At 35.6% G+C, this 24,663-nt stretch overlaps 1 protein-coding gene and 1 long non-coding RNA gene across 3 annotated transcripts in view; one reads left to right on the forward strand and one right to left on the reverse strand.

The window, feature by feature from the left end:
* The window catches only part of LOC115212320 (inactive tyrosine-protein kinase 7), a 262,230-nt gene that overhangs the window by 717 nt on the left and 236,850 nt on the right, over positions 1-24,663 (reverse strand). For both annotated transcript variants that reach the window (XM_029781184.2, XM_029781183.2), the window contains 5 exons: positions 18,149-18,269; positions 13,788-13,961; positions 11,550-11,798; positions 1,962-2,194; positions 1-754 (listed from right to left, as the gene is read on the reverse strand). The exon at positions 1-754 is cut by the window's left edge and continues 717 nt beyond it. In XM_029781184.2, the coding sequence (XP_029637044.1) occupies positions 176-754; positions 1,962-2,194; positions 11,550-11,798; positions 13,788-13,961; positions 18,149-18,269 (1,356 nt within the window). In that variant the 3' untranslated portion in view covers positions 1-175. The remainder of the gene's footprint in view (positions 755-1,961; positions 2,195-11,549; positions 11,799-13,787; positions 13,962-18,148; positions 18,270-24,663) is intronic.
* LOC118763625 lies at positions 12,895-23,928 on the forward strand. Its single transcript, XR_004999386.1, has 3 exons — positions 12,895-12,970; positions 14,051-14,060; positions 23,916-23,928. It is a non-coding gene; the product is annotated as an uncharacterized LOC118763625 (long non-coding RNA).

The raw sequence follows: 24,663 nt of genomic DNA on the forward strand, positions 1-24,663 counted from the left end.
TAGTGCCATAATCAAAGTAGTTTATTAATTGTGATATTACATATATATTTTTTTAATCCTGGGCTTTTCCAATTTTTTCCTTGTGAATATGAATTTTCTTTTATTTATTATCTATTTTTAAATGTTATTGGATCTTTACGTGTAGTTTTTTTTTTAAAAAACTCTTTCTCACCCTTCAAACATTGTTTTCTGTATTAAGCTCTCCTAGAGCAGTACTTATTTCGTTGAACTGGGGTCTGTCTTTAGCATTAAGTTGTGTACACTTCCTGATCAATTCAGCTATTCCTGGCAAGCATTGGTCACAGATATCTAGGGAGATGTCATCGACTTTGATACATTTAAGTAATTCCTCGTTGGTCTTTGACTTATGAGGCAACTCTCCCAGATGAAAAACTTCCCACATAAAAACTCCAAACGACCACACATCACTTTTAGTTGAGAATTCATCATCTAAAACGGCCTCGGGTGGCATCCACCGTAATGGAATGAGACATTGAAAATGTGGGTAATACTCCTGGGCATACACATCACGACACAGTGACAACAACGATATCTTTACATCTAGTCTGTTTGTTAGCAACACATTCCTTGATGCTAAATCTTTATGAATGAATCGGTTGCTAGCCAAGTGTTCCATTCCCATTGATACCTGTCGACATAGATTCAGTTTCTGTGGAATTGTCAGTGGTGGGGCACGAGCAATACGTTTTCCATTGTCGTTTCTTGTAGCAAGAAGAAATTGTTTCAAATCTCCCTGCCAACAGAAGGAAAAGAAAAGAAATGTAGTTAAAAGAAAGTTTTGTTTATATTTATTAAATAAATGATTCGCATATCAAATGTACATGATCAATTAATTAATCCTTTTGCTATCTGGAAATCCGTATCTAGTTTTTATAAATTCTTTTGTTATTATCATCATCATCATCATCATCATCATCATCATCATCATTATTATTATTATTATTATTATTATTATTATTATTATTATTATTATTATTGCTCTTTATGTTCTGTGTTCATAAACAGATTAAGGTTGTCTTGTGTTCACACACGCATACACACAAACATATATACATATATCTTGGTGTCAGGAAGGGCAGGACTCCAGCCATAGAATCCATGCCAAACCAGACTGGAACCTAGAACAGGTTTCCAGCTTACAAATTCCAGTCAAACCATCTAACCCATGGAAAGTGGATATCAAATGGTGATGGTGGTTATATATATATATATATACACACACACATACATACAAACATTTATATACATATTATATATATATATATATATATATATATCGATGCAGGTGTGGCTGTTGAGTGAAGAGTTTACTTTCCAAACACATTTTTCTGGGCACACTCTCATTGTGCTGAGTTTTAGACCAGTGTCTTCAACTGGAGCTCCGTGCCAACCAAAGCCTGGTAAATTAATTTGGCTGATGGGAATTGAAAGTTCCTTGTGTGTATATGCATGTGCAGAAGTGCTCATACCACTCAGGCACACCCACACCCAGACACATGTGTATATATATATATATATATAACATTTTTCATTTTCTGTACAATTACAAAATCTTAAAACTTTTCAGTAGAATATTTGTTTACATGTTAATTTAATGTATCATTTTATTCGATTTGGTATATTTCAATATTGAAATTAATATGACGATGATAGTTTTGCAATTCAAAAGTGTTGTAGCACAATTCTGTAACATAATACCCTTCTGAGGTTTAGTTGAATTTGTGTGTGTAGAATTACTATTCTTTTAGAGCAATTTTGTAAATAACTCTTGCTTTGAAGGCAGTTTGCACTGTAAAGGAGTCTCAATGTTATATTAATTAGAATAACAACTATAATATAGACATCTATTTATGTACAGAATGTACTTGTAATATGTAAGAAAACTTTATATAACCTAGAAATTGAAACCATGCAAAAAATAAGCATAAATATCTACACACCCAGTCACAATATTCTGTAATCATGAAGTTTGGTTCTGCTTCGCGGCAGACACCAAGAAGCTTGGTAATATTTGGATGTTCCAGGCGTGAAAACATATCCATTTCGTGCTTAAACTCAAAAAACAGCTGTTCGTCCTTATTTAGCAGTGATTTGACGACAACCAAACTTTCACTTTCAGACTCTCGAATGTTGCGAGCCTGGGCTAGAAAGACATCACCATACAAACCTTTTCCTGCAATGAACAAAATTAATTTACATATTTTAATTATAAGTTTCACCAGTTTTAAATGTAATTACTATGTTCAAATTCAACTGAAATACAGATAATATTTTGGAAAAAATGAATGACATGTCTGCAGAACAAATATCAAATTTACTCTATATTTTCTGTACTACAACACAAGATAAAATTATCAGTATTAAAATTTGATAATGAAATTTTCTTAATTTTCAAGATACACATTAATGGTTTCACTCTTCTTCGGTTTTACTTTTAAATTAAAACTTCATTCCTCATTTCTGTGTGTTTATTATTGTATTTGTTTTACATATATAATGAGTAAAAAGAGTGAATGATTAAAACTGGGATGATTTTCATCTTGGCATGCAAGACAGTTGAATGTAATGGTATTGTATTCGTGTAATGATATTAGATTACATATGCTGAGTGTAAAAAGACCTGTCATGAGTTGAAGCAAATACACAGAATAAAGATTGGTTAATTAAACTTTTGAATGTCATTTATGCCATACTACACAATGTGGCACCATACATAGGAAATAAAGCAATAACTGGCTGAATGCAAATTATGCTGCAATGATGAGGACAGCCAACTGCACCCAAGGATAGTGTAAAGTGAGTCTAGCTACATTTGATGTAATTATAAAGAAGGTTATTCTATACAGTTTGCTACCGAGTCATACTCAGTTACGCAAACAGCCAGTGTATTGTTTAAAAATTATCCATAAATTCTGCAAAATATCACCTTTGAATCTTTCAGTAATACCTCTAGTTGTTTACAAATAAAAAAATTCCAACTTGAAGTTAGAAATATTTACCAGTCTATATAGTGCTGTAATATTTAACTCTTATCTTACTTTCTCATTAAGTGTTATAAAACAGTTTGCAATGTAGAAAAACAATAACTAGTACAAAATTCAAATTAAGGAATCTTAATGATTAGTCTGTTTCATTTTCTAACAAATAAGTCTAGTAAATAAGGGGTTTTAAAATGTATGTCTCAACATTTCAAACTGGCATAAAAGAGAACAAGTTTAATATCCAACTTCAAAATGTATCTGATTCATAAACAGCTGTCATTATTTTAGACAAATTGTGTTGCTGATGATGTCATGGTTGAGAAGTTGCTGGCAACTCAGACCAGCTTGAATACATCTGCCACCTATTTAGACAGATATATTGAACAGTATAACAAAATAAACAGTAGATAAATAAAGATCTGGTTCACGGATATTGGTCAGTCTGTAAAGACTCTTGAAAAGAAATTTGACAGAAGCTGTAAAATGTATAAAGAGACAGAGCTGATGATCACTCATCGTTATGGACATATTAAAGAAAATATTATTATTAATCATTTTTCTTTTTTTAAACTTGATTGAAAGAATGGACATGATGCTGAAGAAATCTCCTATATACACTGTCCTACCCCTCCACATACTTAAACTGTGTTCCTTATTAAGAAAGGCTTGTGTTAAAATATGTTCCATTTATGTTGCTAAATCACTGCAAGTAGAAGTAAAAGTTTGAATAATGAACAAAGGATCATGACAGATTTCCCTAACAGAAAGTTGGTTGATGGTAGGGGATTCAAAAGAAGTGAGGGGGAGAAAAAAAAACAGGCATAATAGACTCAGTAAACCCGAAATGCATTTTGAATTGAGTTTTGTGGCAACAGGAAACATGATTCAATAAAGTGAAGCTGAATGAAGGAACATCAGGAATCCTATAGCCAGACCACAGGAATCCTATTTCTGCATTACAGTAAATAATAGCCATGTTATTAGGGGAGACACACACACAAAGACAGACTGAGACACACATGTAAATACACCCAGACACACACATCCATTCACACAAACATACTCACTCATAAATAGTTCTCTTCAATATAACACTTGTTCATAAAATTGCAGTTTAACTTTTCTCATTCATATGAGTATTTGGTGAATTGTTAGAATAGCTGTTGCTGCTTTTGTGAAAGGGGAAATTTCCTTTTGTAAGTGTCTGAATAGAAGTTACAGGATCATTAGTTATAGCGTAAAGAGGAAATGCAATGGTGATATTAATATGCCCCCTACCTAAACCTGATGGCAATCTCTCTTTTTTTCTTTCTCATTCTAACTGTGTATTGGAATTTTCCCACATAAATGCATAGACAGGTCCTTTTTTTTTTTTAAGATATGTAACGATAAATTTATTTTATATGTCCATTAAAGGGGAGAGATGAGATAACATTTTAATCATATATGATTGACTAAGACTTACTAAAGATATTGTCTCCTCCTATTTTCTTCTGCACCTTATATAGGTTTAAATTTTGGCACAAGGCCAGTAATTTCTAGAAAGGAGTTAAGTTGATTACATTGACCACAGTACTCAACTGGCACTTATTTTAGGTACTCAACTGGTACTTATTTTAACAACTCCGAAAGGATTAAAGATGACGTTGACCTTGGTAGAATTTGAACTCAGAATATAAAGATGGACTAAATACCTATTTCTTTACTACTCACAAGGGGCTAAACACAGAAGGGACAAACAAGGACAGAAAAATGGATTAAGTCGATTATATTGACCCCAGTGCGTAATTGATTCTTATTTAATCGACCCCGAAAGGACGAAAGGCAAAGTCGACCTCGGCGGGATTTGAAAGATGGGCTAAAAACCACTAAGCATTTTGTCCAGCATGCAAATGATTCTGCCATCTCACCACTTTCTGCACTTTTATGAATATTTTTCAGTGACATTGAATATTAAATCAATGATATCAGCAGCATCAACAACATCAAAAATAGAGATAAAGGAAGATTATTTTATTGCTATTCCAATAATTTTCCGAAGAGTCCTATTTTTGTAATTACACAATTTCACAGAACGAAGAAACATATCTGTATGCCTTGATGAAAGTGAAGCATTTTATTCAGATTTTGTATTTCTTACTATATTGAATGTAATTTAGAGATTAGCAGTGCTATTTTCTGCACTTTGAGTGGTCCTTATATTTTGGTCATGCATTTGCCTTCTGCATGCTTTTTAATCTCTTCCAAGTTACTTATTATTACAGAGACTGTTTCTGTTTCTGCCCCAACATTCTGGCTATCTCTATTGTTAGATTTTCATATTTACTCTTTTCTTTTACTCTTTTACTTGTTTCAGTCAGTTGACTGCGGCCATGCTGGAGCACCGCCTTTAGTCAAGCAATTCGACCCCGGGACTTATTCTTTGTAAGCCAAGTACTTATTCTATCGGTCTCTTTTGCCGAACCGCTAAGTAACGGGGACATAAACACACCAGCATCGGTTGTCAAGCAATGCTAGGGGGACAAACACAGACACACATACACATACATACATATATATATATATACATATATACGACGGGCTTCTTTCAGTTTCCGTCTACCAAATTCGCTCACAAGGCTTTGGTCGGCCCGAGGCTATAGTAGAAGACACTTGGGACTGAACCCGAAACCATGTGGTTGGTAAACAAGCTACTTACCACACAGCCACTCCACTTCTCCATTTCATTTTGGTATATATTATTTGCTTTTCCAACATACATATTGAAGTTGGAAATATTTACACAGCAAAAGAACTGTAATATTAAGTTTTTATTTTACTTTCTCATAAAGTATTATAAAAATAATAAAATAAATGCACCCTTTTAAAGCCTAGCCAGGCTCATGGGCCCGGTTTCCCAGTTTCCATGGCATATGTGTTCCCCTGGTGGACGGGACGCCAGTCCATCACAACATTACTCATTTTTGCCAGCTGAGTATATTGGAGCAACATGAAATGAAGTGTTTTGCTCAAGAACACAATACATCACCCAGTCCAGGAATCGAAACCACAATCTTACAATCATAGTGCTGATACCCTAACCACTAACCCATGCACCTCCACTATAAAGTATTATAAAGCACTTATAATGCAGAGAAACAATGAATGGTTCAAAATTTGTAGAAAGGAATCTAATGATTAGTCTGTTTTATTTTCTAGGATTAAGTCTATTAAATAAGGTGCTTTAAAACCTGTTCACCATCTGCATACTTTTTAATCCCTTTTAAGTTACTTATTATTAGAGAGACTATTTATGTTTCAGCCCCAGCATTCTGGTTACCTCTGTTGCTAGATCTTCATAACTGGATAACTTCTCCATTTCATGTAGAGATATAATATTGACTTTTCTAATATAAATGTCGATTATGAGGCATTTCTGCATCGTTGGCCCTTGGAAACTAAATCCATCAGATGAATTTTGATATATCTGCTTGTGCAGACTGGCATATACCAAGATATTGTTGTCTTAGCATTGTCAATGATTCATTCTGGACTACACTTACAGTATACAGTGTCCCTTTTGCTAGTATCAGGTCATCCCATAAATAATGCAATTGTTTCAATTGCATGAACTAAAAGTAGGAAGGGGACAGGATAAACTACTGGCATCAACTTGCTATAAAACTAGGTAGTAATTTTACCTTGTACTTATTCTTAGTGCAAGTTTTGAAGGGTGCAGTTTGATTTTAACAGTTATTCTTTCAAAGCTATAATGGAAGTGACAAAGGAACATATCCGGCATATTTTGTTTTATGAGTTCAATAAAGGCAACAATGAAAGGGAAAGTGTGAGGAATATTAATGCAGCATATGGGCATCGGACAATAAGTGTAAGCCAGTGTCTATGGAAGTTCCAGAAATTCCGAGCTGGAAACTACAGCATAGAAGATCAGCTTCATCCTGGTGGTTTTGTAAACCTTGGTGGAACAAAATCCCATCGTAACTTTTGAGAAACTAACAGAGATGCATGGATTTGGTCGTTCAACCATTCACTGATATCTGTGTGCCATTGGAAAAGTCAGCAACTTGGGTCAATGGGTTTCTCACAAACTTTCTGAGTCTGATCACATGCAGGAAGTGAATGCATAACACTCTCTTTCATTTGTATGATTTCTGATGTCTATTTATTGATCATTATCCATGTAAATTCTTTGCTGTCACATCTCATGATTGAATCATTTTGACCAAATAGTGACTGGTGATGAGAAATGGGTTCTCTAAAAAAATGTCCAACACCAAAGACAGTGGGCAGGGAAAGGAGAAACACCAGCACCCCAGGCTAAAGAAGGTCTTCACCCACGTTAGGTGTTATATTATCTGTTTGGTGGGATATGAAAGGTTTAGTCCACTTTAAACTTTTAAACCCAAACCAAACGATAACAAAGAAGATCTACTGTGAACAACTTGAGCAGCTTAAGTCAGCGCTAGAAGAAAAACAATTGTGTTTGGTTTCAAGACGAAAGGTGTTCTTCCATCAGGATAATGCTCAGTTACATACAAGCAAGGATGTCTTCCAAAGGCTGGAGCAGTTTGAATGAGAAATGATGCCCCACCCACCATATTTGCAGGACATTGCCCGTCTGATTATCATTTATTCCACAATCTTCAAAATCATCTGGATTGAAAAAATATAAATTCTGTAGATGAGCTCAGAACAATACTGGAGGAGTATTTTTCGTCACAGACAAGTGAATTTTGGAAGAGAGGCCTTGCAAGTCTACCAGATAGAGGAAGAGCATTGTAGAAAATGAAGGACAGTATATTTTAGATTAAAATTTGAATTTTGTTCATCTTAACTTTGAAAAACTAAAAGAAGTATAAAAAAAACATCATTTATGGAATGACCCATTATTTCATTATGCTTGGCTGTCTAAGGTCCTTTCTTGCAACCAGAAACAAATAGATAGAGCAAATATATTTTTCCAGCCTTTACACATTCTGCAGTTATTTCATGAATTCTTAATCTCCTGCTTTCCATAGATTCTGATTGGAAGTCTTTGATCTCGTGCCTCAATCAAAAATCTAATCTTAGTTTACAATCACTTCTCAGATAGTATTATGATTTTTTTCTGTGTGTACCTACTCAGTTTAGTAAGACAGCTAGAGCATAGCTACAATATAAACTTTTTTTTTTCATTTAGCTCTACCTTAAGTATTAATCTAATGCTTCTATAATATACTTTCACAACATTCTCTTTCATTTGTATATGATTTCTGATGTCTATTGATCATTATCCATGTAAATTCATGATTTCTGAATTCCTTACTTATGCCTGTGCTGTAAATGTTCCTTTGAAAAGGATAAACCTCACATAATGTTATTTTCTTGCCTTATAATTGTGTAGGTAGTTTTAGTACCAATGCAAGATTTCTAACATAGGTACACATTAAACTGCATATTTGGAATTATGGTGCATATTGTCCATTGTATTAATCTCAGTACTTGACAGGTACATTTCTTATCAACTACAGATATCTATTTTATCAACCAGATTTGTGTTTATGCAAAAAAAAACATACTTATTTTTAATGTAGGTGTAGAAATTGCCACATATTCAAAGGTGAAAGAATGCATAGTCAATTGTATCAATCTCAACCCTTTACTGATACTTAATTTTATTGACCCCTGAATGATGAAATGCAAAGCCAAGCCTGCAGGGATTTTAAAAGAGATTGTAAAGGGCCATAGCTAATACAATGCTTTATATATGATACCAGTCTCCAGCCTTCTAACTAGTGTTATAAAACCACAATAAGCTAAAAGATAATTTTCAGGTGAATAGAAATAGTGAAATGCATTTAATTCCAGGTGGGATTTTAATTGTATGGAAATGACATGAATTCTCTTAGGTCAGCATCTCAGTTAAGCTGCTAGAAAGAGCAGTTAAAATGCTCTCAACTCAAGCATTACAAGCTTCAAAAGTACAGAAATACACACTGAAAAATATAATCCTAAGTTGAGATGATCATGGCTGGAACACTTTTGATAATGAATCAGATGCAGCCATGTAGGGGCAATGTTTTGAAGTCTTTAGATGAACAGTACATGACTCAGTATTTTTTTGTTTTGCTTTTTTAAACACTAGTACTTATTGTGTGTGTCTCTTATGGTGAGATACTAAGTTGTGGGGATGTGAACAAACCAACACCAGTTGTCAAGTGATGGTGGACAAGCACAAACAGTCTTCTATATGACAGTCTTCTTTCAGTTTCTGTCTACCAAATCCAGTCACAACGCTTTGGTCAGCCCAAAGATATAGTAGAAGACACTTACCCAAGTTGCCATGCAGTGGAACTGAACCCAGAACCATGTGGCTCAGAAGCAAATTTCTTACCACATAACCATGCCTGCACCTCCACACATCCATACCTGTGTCTCCTCACATATATATACAACGGGCTTTTTCACAGTTTCTGTCTACCAAAACCACCCACAAGACCTTGGTCAGCTCAGAGCTTTTGTAGAAGACACTTACTGAACTGCTAAGTTGCAAGGACATAAACACACCAGCACAGGTTGTCAAGCAGTGATGGTGGGACAAACAGACACAAAGACGCACAAATCTTATGTCCCTGCCGTAAGGCCTTACTTCCACACACGCCAGCTTCAATTCGTCCTTGGTCGAAAGACACCTGTTGTTATATCCTGTTATTTGTATTTGTGTAACATTCTCTTTTTTTTCCATTCCTTGTTTTCGTATACATTCGCTGCTCTCTTCCAAGCAATCTAATGCTCTTAGCTTAGTTTTTCCTTGGGGCTGGCCAGATTGGAGCAATCTCGAGTATAACCAGCCAAAATTGCAAAGATAATCTGGAACTCGACTGAGGATAGAAAACTCCGAATGACCCGTCCTTGTTTTCTTTGTATCGTCTGTCTGGATGTTTTGTTGTCCCATTTTTGTATTTTTAATACATATATATATAACTGGCTTTTTTCGGTTTCTGTCTACTACATCTAATCATTAGGTTTTGGTCAGCCCAGAGCTTTTGACAAAGACACTTGCCAAAGGTGCCACACAGTAGTATTGAACCCTGAAACCATGTTGCAGGGAAACAAATGTCTTACCATACAGCCAAAGCAACAACAAAAAAATAATACCAAAACCAGTATTATTTGAGAAAAGCATAAACGTCCTACAGTTATATATATAGATATATATATATACATGAGTATGTAGTTTTGTGTTTAAAGTAGGAAATCAATATTTTAGAAAATATGAAATGTTGTTGATAAGACAACATCACTGAAGTTGAGGTAAAGTAGAACAACATTTTATGAAATGAATCTACATACAGACAGACTGATGGTTCTCGGGCGATATATAATTTGTTGGCTAACTAACAAAAGAACGGGAAAAATGATAACGAAATATATAAAAAAAAAATAAGCCTTGAAGGAAACAATTAGAAATTGATTGAAAACTGCTTGCCGAAGTTGTGATGGAGATTGGACGTGTAGTAGCAGTGGCGGTGGTAGCAGCAGCAGCCACAGTAGTAGTAGTAGTAGTAGTAGTAGTAGTAGTAGGTGATGGTGGTAGCAAATGATGCTGGTGATATATAATGGAACTGTGAAGTTAGATGGTTTCGGAGACAGAAACTTCAGATGGAAATTGAATGTTGTGTATTATTATTGTGAGATGTGTGGCTAGCTGGTCGGTCGGTTGGTTGGATGGAAGGATGGAAGGATGGATGGATGGAAGGATGGATGGATGGATGGTTGTCAGGTTGGTTGGTTGGTTAGTTGGCTGGCTAGTTGGTTAGTTTTGAATGTAGTAGTGACTGTAACCAGAATTGGCTTGCTGTGATGTTGATTGACGTCTGGCAGTAAAATATACAAAAAGAAATTCAGAGAAATTTCTCTCTCTCTCTCTCTCTCTCTCTCTCTCTCTCTGTACCGGCGTGTGGTTATGTGCGTGTGTAGGTTGATAGATAGATAGATAGATAGATAGATAGACAGATAAACAGATAGATAGTTACATATGCACACACACACATATAGATGCGTACCTACAGATATATGCATATATAAATATTATATATATATATATATTATAATATATATATATATATAATATATATATATATATATTATATATATATATTATATACATATATCATTACATACATAATACATATATAAACACACACATATATATATATATATTATATATATATATATACATACATACATATATTTTATATCTATATCTATATCTGTATCTATCTATATATCTATCTATATATATATATATATATATAATATATATATATATATATATATATATATATATATATATATATATATGGTTGGATGGATGCATGCATGTATGAATGAATGTATGTATATGTACATCTGTATGTATGCATATAAGTATTTTCACGCATATGTACATAAACACACATCTCTGCACAAGCCCTCACACGAACATAAACATTCAGACGCACGCACAACGAGATTTTCAAGTGAGAACAACGTATGAAAGAAAGAAAAAAAAAAATGATATTTTACCCAATACGTAAAGAGTCCGGAGATTTTGCCTCGGGTAATGGTAACGGTCATAACTGTCGCGGCGGCTACGTGAATGGTAGGAGTGGGAAGAATGAGAAAGATGAGAGGAACTCATACCGGAGGCATGAGATCGATTATCGCTGTCACTCTTGAAATGAGTACCAGATTCTCGTCCGGATTCCCGATCCCTGTCATTCACAAGCAACTCGTGCTGTTCCCTGGCCATGTCACCATTATCACCCTTTGCGTCTGTTTCAATGAAAAAAAAGAAAAAAAGAAAGAAAAGAGATAAATTTTAAACATTAGACAGCAACATTGAGAATTCTGGATTCTTAGGAAACCAGGATATGAGAATTTATCTGATGCTCTGATATCTTTTTTTTCTTTTTTTTTTTTGTTAATATTTATATGGATTGCAGCCATGCTGGAGCACAATTGCGCACAGTTTAGTCGAACATCCCCCAGTACTTATTTTTTGAAAGAAAAGTCTGAAACTTATTCCATCGAATTCTTTGCTGAACAATTGAGTTATGGGAGCGTAAACAATCCAACGTGGAGGCGCGTGGCTTAGTGGTTAGGATGTCAGCATCATGATCGTAAGATTATAGTTTCGATTCCTGGACCGAGCGACGCGTTGTGTTCTTGAGCAAAACACTTCATTTCACGTTGCTCCAGTATACTTAGCTAGCAAAAATGAGTAACACTGCGATGGACTGGTGTCCTGTCCAGCTGGGGAACACATACGCCATAGAAACTGGGAAACCGGGCCCATGAGCCTGGCTAGACTTTAAAAGGGAGCATTTATTTATTTTTAAACAATCCAACACTGGTTTTCAAGCGAGGGAGGAGTCACTCACACACACACACACACACATTCGACAATTTCTACACAGTTTCTGTCTAGCGAATTCACTCACAAGGCATTGGTTAGCCCGGGGCTAGAGCAGAGGACACTTGTCCAATGTGCCGCGCAGTGGGACTGAACCCGGAACCATGTGGTTGCAAAGAGAGCTTCTTAATCACACACCCATGGTTACACTTCCGCTACCGTACAGAGTTTCGTTCACCATCCCAAATTACTATGTATGCCATTATGTTGATTTATATCTAGATTTCTCTCAATGGGGAAAGAGCCGGTTTCAAATTTAGATCCAAAACTCCGTCATTGAAATTTCGACAACGTCAATAATGTATTAGTTGAGCACATAAGTGTGCAACTATTTGGAGTCAGTAGATGTGCAGATTTGCATGTTTTAGGTATGTGCACTCATGCACATAGTTGCACGTCTAAACGTACATTTGTACTTACGTTAAGCTGTTGGAATGTTTTATTATATTTTGACAGTTCCATTGATTGCTTGTGTCTGTAGTCTTGTAATTAGCTTTCGTCTTTCTGGTTTAGAGAATCCTAATTTCTCAAGGTTGATGTTGAGCCAGTTGGCTACACATCGTAATGTCCAATAATTACGGGTGTAAATCAGAACTAATTTTAGCAGCTGATCCGTACACAAAATAGAAATTTTAGATATTTATAAAAATCAAAGCAACCTATCGCCACCCTACCGCTCCCTTTGTCCCCAGTACATACCTATTTCTTTACTACCCACAAGGGGCTAAACACAGAGAGGACAAACAAGGACAGACAAACGGATTAAGTCAATTATATCGACCCCAGTGCGTAACTGGTACTTATTTAATCGACCCCGAAAGGATGAAAGGCAAAGTCGACCTCGGCGGAATTTGAACTCAGAACGTAACGGCAGACGAAATACGGCTACGCATTTCGCCCGGCGTGCTAACGTTCCTGCCAGCTCGCCACCTTTGTCCCCAGTACACATATAAATCTTTCTATTGGTTCCCAGTGGGGGCAACACCTCCCACTTTGAGAAGTACCGATTTAGAAGATTTGGTTATATTAAGAAAAGCCATCTGTCACTGGTTCTCTCCCCCCTCTCCGCCTCTCTCTCAACCTCTCTCTCTCTCTCTCTCTCTCTCTCTCACACACACACACACACATACATACACATACACATTCACTCTTCCATATAATTTTATGCTACCATGTCTTATTGTGGATTTTCAAAGTTATTTATATCAAACGACGCATATTTATTCGATGTAGTAGCGATTCGCATTTCCTTATTGCATGCATTCATGGGCAAGAGCGTTGCGTAGTAAAGACGTGCTCAGATAAGCTTCCAATCAAGCAATCCCAAGTTTAATACAACAAACACGTACTTGGTGAAAACGCTTTCCTGTTTCGTCTTTGCATTAAAAGCCGGTAACTACAGAAGGCCGTGAGGCCAATAACAAGTGCGAGATAAGCTCCAGCGCTGCAAACAGCTATTATCACTGTCTTCATCATATTGAAACTGTCTTCCTGCTTTATAGTCTTCTCATACTCGGCAGCACCTGTTAAAAGAGATGACGACAGAGATCAACGTAATTTGACGGTTTCAAAATATATCTTTTATCCGTTTTCGTTGTTTGGAATTAAAAAGATGTGTATGTGTGTGCTTGTGTGTGTGTGTGTGTGTGTGTGTGTGGTGTGTGTGTGTGTGTGTGTGTGTGTGTGCGTGCGTGTGTATGTGTGTGTGTGTGCGTGCGTGCGTGTGCACGGTAATGCACGTGTAGCGTTTGTGGAAAATTACAATGAGATAACGTCTAAGATAAATGATATTAGATGCGCTGTAGTCATCGTATTACAGGCATAAATAGACAGAAAAAGAGAGGAGTGAGAGAGAGAAAGAGACAGACAGACAGCTAGATAGATAGATAGATTGACAGATAGATAGATAGATAGATAGATAGATAGATAGATAGATAGATAGATAGATAGATAGATAGATAGATAGATAGATTAATAGATAGATAGATAGATAGATAGATAGATAGATAGATTAATAGATAGATAGATAGATAGATAGATTGAGAGATAGATAGATAGATAGATTGAGAGATAGATAGATAGACAGACAGACAGACAGACAGACAGATAGATAGATAGATAGATAGATAGATAGATAGATAGATAGATAGATTGAGAGATAGATAGATAGATAGATTGAGAGATAGATAGACAGACAGACAGACAGACAGACAGACAGACAGACAGACAGATAGATAGATAGATAGATGGATAGATTGACAGATAGATAGATTGATAGATAGATACGCACGTGTTCCTATTTAAAAGGAAACATCTTTTAAACAGTGCGCCAACCATTCGGTGCAGCGAGCACGCGACTACTGTGTGTGTTTGTGTGTGTGTGTGTGTGCGTGCGTGTGTATGTGTGTGTGTGCGTGCGTGCGTGTGCACGGTAATGCACGTGTAGCGTTTGTGGAAAATTACAATGAGATAACGTCTAAGATAAATGATATTAGATGCGCTGTAGTCATCGTATTACAGGCATAAATAGACAGAAAAAGAGAGGAGCGAGAGAGAGAAAGAGACAGACAGACAGCTAGATAGATAGATAGATTGACAGATAGATAGATAGATAGATAGATAGATAGATAGATAGATAGATAGATAGATAGATAGATAGATAGAGATAGATAGATAGATTGAGAGATAGATAGATAGATAGATAGATAGATAGATAGATAGATATATAGATTAATAGATAGATAGATAGATAGATAGATAGATAGATAGATAGATTGAGAGATAGATAGATAGATAGATTGAGAGATAGATAGATAGACAGACAGACAGACAGACAGACAGACAGATAGATAGATAGATAGATAGATAGATTAATAGATAGATAGATAGATAGATAGATAGATAGATAGATAGATTGAGAGATAGATAGATAGATTGAGAGATAGATAGATAGACAGACAGACAGACAGACAGACAGACAGACAGACAGACAGATAGATAGATAGATAGATAGATAGATAGATAGATAGATAGATAGATAGATGGATAGATTGACAGATAGATAGATTGATAGATAGATACGCACGTGTTCCTATTTAAAAGGAAACATCTTTTAAACAGTGCGCCAACCATTCGGTGCAGCGAGCACGCGACTACTGTGTGTGTTTGTGTGTGTGTGTGTGTGTGTTTGAACTTGATCTTCAGTGTAATTATAGGCATACCATGCCACGTCAGGTAGTGATCAACATAAACATTCTATAATGAACGAATGCCTAAAGAAAGATTTCGAAGGGAAACATGCTTGCATGAAATTTTCCTTTCAAATTAAGAACTTTTACGGAGATTTTGATTATGTTGCAGCAACCCTATAGGGAATAGTGCTTGCGCCATGCAAAAATGTCACGAATGCGCACATGCATGTTTGTATATGTATCACTGTGTGTGTATGTTTGTACGCGTGCGTTTCTATGTTCTGTATAGCATTTCTTCATTGTCAGTTCTCTTGCCTCCCACAAAATCTTTCAAATGCTCAGACGTTTTCTTTTATTATTTCGTTGCTCTTACCGTTGGCTTTCTACTCCATCAACACTTGTTACCTCTTCTGTATTCCCCGCTCTTTCTCTCTCTCTCTCTCTCTCTCTCTCTCTCTCTCATTCATTCATTAATCTCAATTTAATTATTCTTGAACGTCAGCGAACAATTAATTTCTCTCCGAAGAAGGAGTTTGCTTGAAACGTTGGACATCTCATCCACCTCCTCCAAATTTTAAAATTTACTTTACTGCTTGAAGTATTTCTGTTACATATTGCGTACACGAAACATAACTAGATCCTTCGGGCTCTGTTACTTGACCGCAGCATTGGAACAGTTCGCTATTCAAAACAATGGCAACGTTTGTTTGATTAATTTGCAGACTGGAATTCATCTGTTCACGTGGACCAAGGAAAATTTCATCTTAACAGCCCACAGATCTAATCACTCATATACTTATATCTCTGAAAATTTAATTAAGTTCATTATTTGTTAACTTTGGCAACCTAATAATCACATGTGACAAATTGATTGCCATGACGAATAACAGATGGAAAATATATAGTGATTTTCTTTTATATCTTGTATCCTTTATTTGTGTCCATCATTAGACTGCAGCTATTCTGGAGCACCTCCTTGAAGGATTTTTAGTCGAATGGATCGAGACAAATAATTAACTTCTTTTTAAGCCTGCTTCTTATTCTATCAGTTTCTTTTGCCGAACAGTTGTTGTCAAGCAGTGTTGAGGGACAAACACAAACAGATACACACGCAACGAGTACCCACCACCGAGGAGAGCCAATAGAGATCGAAACCACGTGGTCTGGTGGGCTTGAAGCTAGGGTGACAGGAGTTACCACCCGCTTGCCATAAATTGCTACAATTACATAAGTTTCTTTATGCTGCCAAGCGCAAACAAAACATACAAAAAATTCTTCAGTATATTATAAATAGAAAGATGTGATATTAATGCATTTCTATGATATATGGCTTACGTAAAGCATTTCCAGCAAGGAATCAATAAGTGTATCGTATGCAGAACCCATTGAAACCTTCGTAGAGTACACAAGAAAACGCCATGACACAATTAAAACAAACTCCTTAGGTATAGGAATATTTTTTTATTCTTTTATTTGCTTCAGTCATTTGTCTGCGGCAATGCTGGAGCACCGCCCTGAAGGATTTTAGTCAAACAAATCGAATCGACCCCAGGACTATTTTTTAAAGCCTAGCACTTATTCTATCGGCCTCTTTTGCCCAACCGCTAAGTTACGGGGACGTAAAGACACCAACACCGGTTATCAAGCAGTGATGGGGAACACATACAGACACACAGGCTGATTTATACATGCACACACACACATAAACACACACACACACACACACGACGGGCTTCTTTCCGTTTCTGTCTACCAAATCCGCTCACAAAGCTTTGGCTGACACGAGACTATCGTAGAAAACACTCGCTCAAGGAGCCACGCCGTGGGACTGAACCCGGAACTTAGTGGTTGGGAAGTAAACTTCTTACCACACAGCAACGCCTGCACCTACGAATATATTTTTCGAATTTTGACGCGAAGCCAGCAATTCTCAGAGCAGGGGTCAGTTCTATTTAATCAACCCCATTGGTCAGCTGGTACTTTATTACACCGACCGCGAAAACATAAAAGGCAAAGCAAAGTCGATCTTGGCGGCATCTGAACTCAGAACGTAAAGAGCCGGAAGAAATGTTGCTAAGCAGCATTTTGTCCGGCGTGATAATGACTCTACCGGCTAGCTACCTGATGGATAAGTATTAGCTTCCAAATATTAGCTTTCAGAAAAATCACCCTCGTGATCCTTTTCAGAAGTTGAGCTATTTGTACGTGTAGTCTTCTCTTAAATTAATTAACTGTTAATTGTTGTTGCTGGTGTTGTTGTTGTTGTTGTTGTTGTAGTTGGTGTATTCATGTCAAGAAACGAAATTATTCTAATTGCATTTCTTTCAGGCTGACATTATTTTAATCACATCACATCACAAAAGTCTCTCTTATCACTGAACTTCAAGAAATTCTCCTTTCCCCATTCACCTTCACATGAATGAACAAGTAAGAACAACAACAACAACAACAACAACAACAATAATAAAAACTAAACAAACGAAGGAGAAAAGAAGGCAATCGTAACAAAAGCAACTTACTCGCAACATCCAGGTAAGCTTCGTAGCGTTGAAGACCCGCCGTATTGTTTGCAGTGCAGCCATACCGCCCCTTGTCTTCCATGAATACCTTAGATATCAAAAGGGTACCGTTGCCCAGCATCTGAAAAAACACAGGTTTTCTTATATAGACTTGCAGTCATTAATTATACACTGGTTGAATATAAACAAATTAGTAAAATCAACACTGAATATATCATGTCACGCCATACACAAGTGCATACGCAGTTACACTAATAAATACTAATACAGGTATACCGAAACAAGCCAGTACACATACTCATACGCGCAGAGGGCACACAGATGCATATGTTCACATCCAGAACAACACATGTACATATACACATGTGTATATGTACATATACACATACAATCTGTCTGTACTCGAATGACTGACTGGTTAGTATAAAATCTAAACACCGATTCTGCTTTAAAGGGGAGAAAAGGGAATTTCAGTCTAACTCTATACAGAAGGCCCCATTGATCCTACGAAGCAGCTGCTAGTATACGCACGTGTTACCCAACCAACGTACAGACGCGTAATATATAACAAGCGTTTACAACACCGCACTCATAGCAAAATACTCACACACAAGTATATCTTTACACACACACACACACACACACACACATGTATATATGTATCTATTCGTGAATTTGTGCGAGCACACACATTAGCATCTCTTTATGTGTGTTTGTGCATGCGCGTATGTATGTGTGTTTGTGCGCGTGTATGTATATATTTTTTTCCTCTGTCTTCCCTTCTCTGGATCTAACCTTCTACTATGTTTCCGACGAAGAGCTCTTTCCTTCTTTCCTGAGCGTCCAATAATACTATATTTGTTCCACGTCCTCGCGTTGTTGTGTTTTTTTTTTGTGCTTTCTTATTTGGATTAACTATATATATATATATATATATAATATATATATATATATATATATATAATATATATATATATATATATATATATACATACACGCACAGACATACATACAAATATATACATATATATATATACACACACAAACACAATCGTGTGGGCGCGAGCGTGTGCATATGTGTATTAGTTAGTAAATCATTACGGCCGTATTGAGTGTCACGAATGGTTTCATTAGTAATAGATAGATATAAAAATAGATAGTGAAAGACAAGCAGGAACACTCGCACACATACTCACACTGACAAGCAGACAGACAGACAGACAGATAGAGCGAAAGCGAGAGAGAGAAAGAAATTTGAGTTCTATCTGGAGCTATTTGAAATTTGTGTGGTGACAAATTCATGACAGTCACACTCTCCAATTGTCTTGCTCTGTGTAAGTGAATAGAGCTAATTATCTGTTTCGGGTTAGTATTCGTTATGAATGGTTAAGCAGAAGATACAGGCACCTGAAGTTTCATTATATTTCGTTTGCCAGCTTCAAGAAATTTATACTTTATGAGATGCACACACTATAAATTATGCATGCATACGCTTGTATACATGCATAAATACTGAGATATGTGAAATACTCATATATTCCCGCATATATATATACACACACGTACGCAAACAAAGCATATTAAAGTTATAGAAATGCAATATACACCTACACACACTCCAGTACACATACATATGAATACACGCAGGCATTTACAAGCCATTGATCAGCGTAGACTGATTCTCTAACAAACTTTTAAATGACAATATTCACCCTTTTAAAATATATACAACAAGTTATCAAACATATCTGTACAGAAACAATATATCACTTGCAAACTGCGAAAATATAGGGGGTTGATTAAGGGCTTCATTAATTAGCTTTCGTGTCCAACTTCCTGGCGTATAACGTGAACCCTGGTGAGACATTGATTTTACCAATTTGTGGCTAGGTGTATATAAATTTAGTGAAAACAATGTATTCCCTAGTTGAACCCGTACAAGCTGACCAGCTACAGGACTTATGATCCCTACCAATAAATGTGAATGTATGTTAGCTGATTTACCTTGTCTTATCTGGTCAACGATTAAGACATTGATGTATTGACAGCTAAGGTAATATCGAGCTTCAGGAAACTCTAGACAAACATTTCACTGTTAGGTGAATGATAATTTGAGGTAGTGCCCACTGGCGTAATTGGCAATGCAGTTGCCCTCAGTTGCCCGTAGAGACAAGGTTAAAAAAACGTTGAGGGGTACTGGGGAAAAAACTACGAAGGTAAAAAAAATCCCCTCATTATATGCAAGGTCGATAAAACCAGTATTTATTCGTACATTAGGAACAACATAGTATACACGAACACTGATTTTAAGGTGTTTATCAATGAAAAATGGAAACCTCTTTAAGACCTCGATATAATTCGAAACTTTAAGCTCTCAAAGGTCATTATCAAAAGCAGAGGCCGGGTCACACTAAATTAAACCAATATCCATTATCTTTAGCAAAGAAGTACTTTTACGCAACTATCATTTGCTGGTAGGGAAGCCGTATTTCGTTATGCAATCATAATATTCTACCAAGTATATTTAAGGCTTATGTGACAAGACTGTGCCCCTCCTGTGTTAGCTGTACTGACTAAATATATTTAGTATAACGAAATACGGTGTCCCTACTAGCAATTAATATGTAAATTAGTATATCCTGTTATGTTACACGTCTATATTTGGTGGCTATTTAAACAACGTGTTCGTGGATGTTTAATGTGTTGAATGTGGTGCTGAAGAAAGGGCAATAACTCTTGAAATATGCATATACAACCATTGCTTATTTTTCTATCTTCGCATTGTTTACGTAGACGTATTCGTATACGAAACCTCGTAACTTTCAGAGATGGCCCTAATTTCTATAGAAAATCTGCAGAGATAACTCTGAAGAGGAACCTTACATAACCGGACATTGCAATAGGAACATGTCAGTCGATTAGATTAGGAGCATTAAAGGGTTTACCCTACGGCATGCTAGAGGTCTGTTTGCGTTGTCCTTGCTAGGACACATTGCATTGAAAGACTAAGGAGTGAAATTTGTTCAATTAGTGTGGTGGCAGAGGTACATCGGGGAAACAAATGCGCTTTTCATTCTCTGTTGGATCATAGCGAGCGCATACTATCCAATTCAAAACAGTTACATATGGCTTTGCCGCAACACTTGAGGGATTGTTTGCTGACATTGTAGGTCTGAATGCGGTAGAAAATGATGCCTAAGTTGAAGGTCTGCAGCGACTCTCGATTAAAGTCGCCAAGTGCTGTGAATATCTTATTCCAGCAAATGAAATATCGTATATGTTATGTTTCTGTGTGAAAAGCAAATCACCGAGGCTGGCAGATCTCTTTTGTGAAATTTATTGCTACATGCGAGAATTATTCGTTACTGCCAGGGAACACTCACATTCCTATTCTTCGGAACTAAGAAAGGATTCGAACAAGAGATACGTAACGGGTAACTTCGGGACCGTATCTGTGACGAAAAATAGTATTGAAAATTTTGATAAAAGGCATCCACCAAACAACAGGCACTTGTCGCAGAGGCATAAACCTGTGCGATCCCCAACAGATCTATGTACAACAGCCTACACCTAATACGATACACTGTAGAGCATGACAGGAAGAGAACTGGCGTATTGATCAATTTTAATCAGTCAAAAGCTTTCGGTACCTTGTTGTTGCCAATGTGTAATAGGTTTATTTTTTACCTGTATTATCAATTGAGCTGTTTCACTTTCGTTTTAATCGATCTACACTCCGGCTATCATAGTTCATTTTTTTTTCTTTTCTGGCTGTCCCCAAAGGTGTAGAACCTTTGTGTCCAATAAAAAAAAAAGATTTGTATTTATATTCAAAATGTTAAATTACTAACAAAAATGCCGAAAACGTCGATGATGATGGTGGTAAGTGTTCAGGGCGACGAGTGTAGTGGGTAAGACGACAAAAAAGTCTCTTGCAGAAAGAAGTATATACGATTCTATTTTTGATACCTATCTCTATAGATACGTTCGCTAAGTTCCACTTGTTTGTTACGTTTCTCACATTTATTTTATTTCCAAACAATAGAATAAGAGAGAGAGAGAGAGAGAGAGTAAGAAAGAAAGACAGAAAGTAAGAAAGAGTCAAATGGTGATAAAGAGAGATTAGAAGAAAGATAGTGGAAATGTACAAAAAAAACAAAAAGAAAAGAAAAAGGAAGAAAGAATGCAATGAGGCAGCGATAAATTATATATTTTTTCCCTTCTATTAGCAGTGCATGAGATTGATAGAAAATTATATTTATTTCAACAATTTATCGAGATTTAAAATATCGATAAACATTTAACAGAAATAATACTTTTATATGTACATTTATGTATGTATGTATGTGTGTGTGTGTGTGTGTGTGTGTGTGTGTGTGTGTGTGTGTGTATGTGGTGTGTGTGTGTGCATGCGTGTGTGTGTATAAAAAGACGAAAATTATATTTAAGTTTGTATTTTTCGAGTGCTCGAGCGTGTGTATGCGTGTGTAATAATTTCTGTTGACACTCATACAAATGTGTACACATTTCAAAGTGTATCTATATTTCATTGTTATACATACACACACACGCCCGCACACATACATACACACACACACACAATCACCCACAAATATACATACAAACAAATATATGTATAAACACAAACGCACACAAATATATATTTTTGTAAGTGTATGTAATATATTAATATATACACATGTGTGTGTGTGTGTACCTATAATAAACACACATTTATACATACACTTACATATATAATATATGTGAGTGCTTGTGTGTGTGTGTGTGTGTGTAAACATGAAGCACACACACACATCCACACGCACGCACACATACACACGCGCACACACACATACAAAATTATATGTATACACATTACTTATATTCTGTTGTCTCAGCATATAACGTGATTTACTTTTTCTCGAGGACATATTAAACATATTTCAAAACCATCCTGCTATAATCAGGTGAAATTCGTATATCGAGAGAGATATTTTTTTACATCCATTATTCTTTACTGAATTTTGAAATGTTCTACATTTTTATAACCTCTTACTTTCTGCTTCTTTTCTTTCATATATATATATAATATATATATATATATACATATATATATATATATATATATATATATACATATATATATATATATACAATATATATATATATATACATACATATATATATATATATACATATATATATACATATATACATATATATATACATATATATATATATACATATATATATATATATACATATATATATATATATAACATATATATATATATACATACATATATATATATATACATATATATATATATACATATATATATATACATATTATATATATACATATATATATATACATATATATATATACATATATATATATATACATATATATATATACATATATATATATATATACATATATATATATTATATACATATATATATATATATATATATATATACATATACATACATATATATATATATACATACATACATACATATATCAGACTTATACAAATCTTTGTTGAGAATTCGTATGGGTACAAATCAGAATTAACACACGTATGCATATTTATTATATATATATATGAGCAGTATTAGGTAAAAATGATGTAAAAACACATTGACCGTTCAGTGTCGCCATCTATTGGGAATCTCAGACATCGATGTTTCAAGCTTGTTGGCTATTTTCGATGGGATGTACCTAAGAGAGGCAACTCTAAACAGACATACAAAGCTACAGCTTTATGTATATAAATCGTTCACCCACGTTAACTAATTTGCGATCTTAGATTTCCCCACGTAGCACTTTCTTGTTGATCATGCTATCACAGAATATTCCACAATGTATGTATGTATGTGTCTGTGTGTTTGTGTGTTATAAAGATGTTTACGTATCGTCTGACCTCCAGCTCCTAAACAGACAATCCTTCCTACCAAGCAGTCTCTGTTTAAGCGTCTATCTCGGGGATCGATATAACAACTGCAACTTCGCTTGCATCCAAAAATGTAAAGTAGTCCACCATTTTGGGCAAATGCAAATGATGTTTAGAGAGTGGCACTGACCCTGTGCAAGACTTTCTTTCTCTTTGAAAGGTTACAGCTGATGCATAGCTTGATTTTAAACATCTCTGTCATGTGTTGCTTATATGGCTGGCCACAGCCGAAAAAGAACTCGATGGAATGAAGACATGTGTTAACATGGGTGGTAAGATCTCTGAATATCTACTGCAAGAAGCAGTCATCGTACCATGTGCAAAAGAGTGTAGGTCCCGGATCTAGTTGGTTTGTTTGCCAGCATTTCAAAAATTAAAGTTTATCGAAAATTTTAAAATTTGGCACAGAAATATACTCTTCTAAGCTGAATTGCTGGAGTTATTATTTCACCTTTTTCCAGAGAAATGCTTTTATGAAAAAAGTTATAGAGGTCTTAAAGTTTGATTATTCTCGCCCAGTCAGGAAACAGGAAGATGTCATTTTGTGCGTGACTG

Source organism: Octopus sinensis, linkage group LG5 (assembly GCF_006345805.1).
Source record: "Octopus sinensis linkage group LG5, ASM634580v1, whole genome shotgun sequence".
NCBI classification, from domain to species: Eukaryota; Metazoa; Mollusca; class Cephalopoda; order Octopoda; family Octopodidae; genus Octopus; species Octopus sinensis.